Source organism: Rhinoderma darwinii, chromosome 1 (assembly GCF_050947455.1).
Source record: "Rhinoderma darwinii isolate aRhiDar2 chromosome 1, aRhiDar2.hap1, whole genome shotgun sequence".
Classification (NCBI taxonomy): Eukaryota; Metazoa; Chordata; class Amphibia; order Anura; family Rhinodermatidae; genus Rhinoderma; species Rhinoderma darwinii.
In genome coordinates, this window is record NC_134687.1 from 1327343 (window position 1) to 1331243 (window position 3901).

Sequence of the window (3901 nt, forward strand, 5' to 3'; positions counted from 1 at the left end):
CTCATGTCTGATCACAATGTAATTATATTATATATCAGTGATGTCAGTAACAGGGGGCGGGGCTGTGACAACCTCTCACACATGATACACAGGCTGGTTGTCAGTAGTAATAGATGAATAGCTGTATACAAGTATCTGAGCATCTTCTGTACCGGGCACAGTCCTGGAGACAGGTCAGACTGACACGTGGCCTCTACATTTATGAAGATCCGTGTCCCAGGCCAGCGGCGGGTCGGCGGGTAGATCACACAGGCCACCCTTCGCAGGGTCCGTAGTGTTCCCGTTGTTCCGTCACTATAGAGCGCTGCATACTGTAAACAGCTTTATTTGGTGGTAGCGCGTACTCCATCGTATACAACAATATATAGAATCACCCCTCCCCCCACGTCACCATTACTGGCCCTATGAAGAACATACCAGGATGGATCTGCCACAGCTCATGGCGGAGCGCTGGGCACCGCTGCGTAACATCTGGTGCCCGGCATTGCATTGTCCCACCTGTGGTTACACACGCATTATATAGCGCCCCACCCACTGGCTGGTCCAGGTAATGACACTCCGCTACTTCTCCCGTCTTGGCAGACACCGCTTCTCTTCGGGTTACACGGGTTGGATGGGGGAAGTTGGTTCTGTCTCGTCCTTCTCCACGGGAGATTGTGTGGATTGACTTCTCTGCGCACAGGCTGGATCATCGTGCAGCGCCCCTCCGTCCTCATCCGCCTCCGCTCCCTGTACCTGGCACAGGCACACCTCAATCCCCGAGTCCCCGGTCAGCCTCCGCTGCCGGTAATGTTCTTCTTCTGCCTCCTCATCCTCCTCCTCCTCCTCAATGTCCCAGCACTGGTGAGAGTCAAAGAAATCCACATCGGAGGAGAAGGCAGTCTGTTTATGGAAGGAGCGCTCCAGGCCACGAGCCCCCTGCTCGTCGTCCTCCTCCTCGGGGGTCTGATCCCAGCTCCTGCCATCACTTCCCGGACTAGTACCAGTCTCATCCGTTACCTGGACGGAGAAGGAGCTGCTCCCCGATAACATGCAGCCAGACGTGCAGGAGCAGCTGCTGGAATGATCGGAGCTGGGCGAGAAGGACGGAGGGTCCGATGGAGGGGGTGGAGAAGAAGACGGGAGCCCCAGCTGACAGAGGACGGAGCTGTATGGTGGTGGAGGGGTGGTGGGCCGATAAGCAACTTCCTCATAGGCTGGAAGCTTAAAGGATGACAGCACCCCTGTGAAAGACACCAAATATCAGATACAGCAGAAGAGTAACAATACTGCTCCACAGACAAGAGGGCAGATCCCGGGGGTAACAATACTACTATAGAGACAGAAGAGAGCAGATCCCGGAGGTAACAATACTACTATAGAGACAGGAGAGAGCAGATCCCAGGAGTAACAATACTACTAGAAAGACGAGAGAGCGTATCCCAGGGGTAACAATACTACTATACAGAGACGAGAGCGGATCCCAGGGTAACAATACTACTATAGAGACAGAAGAGAGCAGATCCCAGGAGTAACAATACTACTAGAGAGACAAGCGAGCAGATCTCAGGAGTAATACTACTATAGAGATAGAGCAGATCCCAGGAGTAATAATACTACTATAGAGACAGGAGAGAGCAGATCCCAGGAGTAAATATACTACTACAGAGACAGAAGAGAGCAGATCCCAGGAGTAACAATACTACTAGAGACAAGCGAGCAGATCTCAGGAGTAATACTACTATAGAGATAACAGAGCAGATCCCAGGAGTAATAATACTACTATAGAGACAGGAGAGAGCAGATCCCAGGAGTAAATATACTACTACAGAGACAGAAGAGAGCAGATCCCAGGAGTAACAATACTACTAGAGACAAGCGAGCAGATCTCAGGAGTAATACTACTATAGAGATAACAGAGCAGATCCCAGGAGTAATAATACTACTATAGAGACAGGAGAGAGCAGATCCCAGGAGTAACAATACTACTATAGAGACAGAAGAGAGCAGATCCCAGGAGTAACAATACTACTAGAGAGACAGGAGAGAGCAGATCCCAGGAGTAATAATATTACTATAGAGACAGAAGAGAGCAGATCCCAGGAGTAACAATACTACTATAGAGACAGAAGAGAGCAGATCCCAGGAGTAACAATACTACTATAGAGACAGAACAGAGCAGATCCCAGGAGTAACAATACTACTAGAGAGACAAGCGAGCAAATCCCAGGGGTAACAATACTACTACAGAGACCAGATCCCAGGAGTAACAATACTACTATAGAGACAGAAGAGAGCAGATCCCAGGAGTAACAATACTACTAGAGAGACAAGCGAGCAAATCCCAGGGGTAACAATACTACTACAGAGACCGAAGAGAGCTCAAATCCCAGGGGTAACAATACTACAGTAGAGAGCAGATCCCAGGAGTAACAATACTACTATAGAGACAGAAGAGAGCAGATCCCAGGAGTAACAATACTACTAGAGAGACAGGAGAGAGCAGATCTCAGGAGTAACAATACTACTATAGAGACAGAAGAGAGCAGATCCCAGGAGTAACAATACTACTATAGAGACAGAAGAGAGCAGATCCCAGGGTAACAATACTACTAGAGAGACAGGAGAGAGCAGATCTCAGGAGTAACAATACTACTATAGAGAGACGAGAGAGCGGATCCCAGGGTAACAATACTAAACGGTCCACATTGATACTGCTCTGCGATGAGGACACTTACTAAGGTCCAGCATAGACGGCGGGTAGTGGCAGGCACGGTGGTAGGCAATGAGGTTAATCTCCCGCTGCCTCTGTTGGTGCTGTAGTCGGAGCTTGGCACGGCGGTGGCGATAGGCGCAGCAGCAGCTCAGCAGGATCAGAACAGTCCAGAGGAGCCAGAACCCTGCACAGGAACCACAGTCAGTGCACGGCTTACTCTGGGGTGATGAATTGTGGGAGATGTAATGTTTACAATAAGCAATGGAGCTGAACCGTCATGGCCAGGGGTACGGCTGCGGGCCCAGAACTCGTGGACTCCAATTACAAGAATGTAGTGGAAGTGTAAAGACAGCTCTGGATGTGAGTGGAGTACAAGTCATGTGACACAGATTATTGGGGTTACTTACACCACAGCTCGTAGTAGTAGGTGCAGCAGCCGCTCTCCCCGCAGCAGTGACCACTCTCACACACGTACGGCTTATTGTTCAACCCAGGACACTGCTCCCGAGCCTGAAGAGAAGACAGGAGGGTTACCGGCTGGAGGAAGAAGTCAGCATGGAGGCTTACCGGCTGGAGGAAGAAGTCAGCATGCAGGGGGGGAAGAAATCAGCATGCAGGGGGGGGAGAGAAGTCAGCATGCAGGGGGGGGGGGAGAGAAGTCAGCATGCAGGGGGGGGGGAGAGAAGTCAGCATGCAGGGGGGGAAGAAATCAGCATGCAGGGGGGGGAGAGAAGTCAGCATGCAGGGGGGGGGGAGAGAAGTCAGCATGCAGGGGGGGGAGAGAAGTCAGCATGCAGGGGGGGGGGGGAGAGAAGTCAGCATGCAGGGGGGGGGAGAGAAGTCAGCATGCAGGGGGGGGAGAGAAGTCAGCATGCAGGGGGGGGGAGAAGTCAGCATGCAGGGGGGGGGGAGAGAAGTCAGCATGCAGGGGGGGGGGAGAGAAGTCAGCATGCAGGGGGGGGGGAGAGAAGTCAGCATGCAGGGGGGGGGAGAGAAGTCAGCATGCAGGGGGGGGATTGAAGTCAGCATGCAGGGGGGGGAGAGAAGTCAGCATGCAGGGGGGGGAGAGAAGTCAGCATGCAGGGGGGGGGGAGAGAAGTCAGCATGCAGGGGGGGGGGAGAGAAGTCAGCATGCAGGGGGGGGGGGAGAGAAGTCAGCATGCAGGGGGGGGGAGAGAAGTCAGCATGCAGGGGGGGGAGAGAAGT

General features: G+C 52.5%; 1 protein-coding gene across 1 annotated transcript; it reads right to left on the reverse strand.

Annotated features, from left to right (window-relative positions):
* Positions 1 to 309: 309 nt before the first annotated feature.
* On the reverse strand, positions 310 to 3411 carry WBP1 (WW domain binding protein 1). Its single transcript, XM_075844839.1, has 4 exons — positions 3391 to 3411; positions 3103 to 3232; positions 2718 to 2879; positions 310 to 1223 (listed from the first exon to the last, which is right to left on the reverse strand). The coding sequence occupies exons 1-4, from the start codon at positions 3409 to 3411 to the stop codon at positions 601 to 603; spliced, it is 936 nt and encodes a 311-aa protein (XP_075700954.1). The 3' UTR covers positions 310 to 600.
* Between the last annotated feature and the right edge of the window lie 490 nt (positions 3412 to 3901).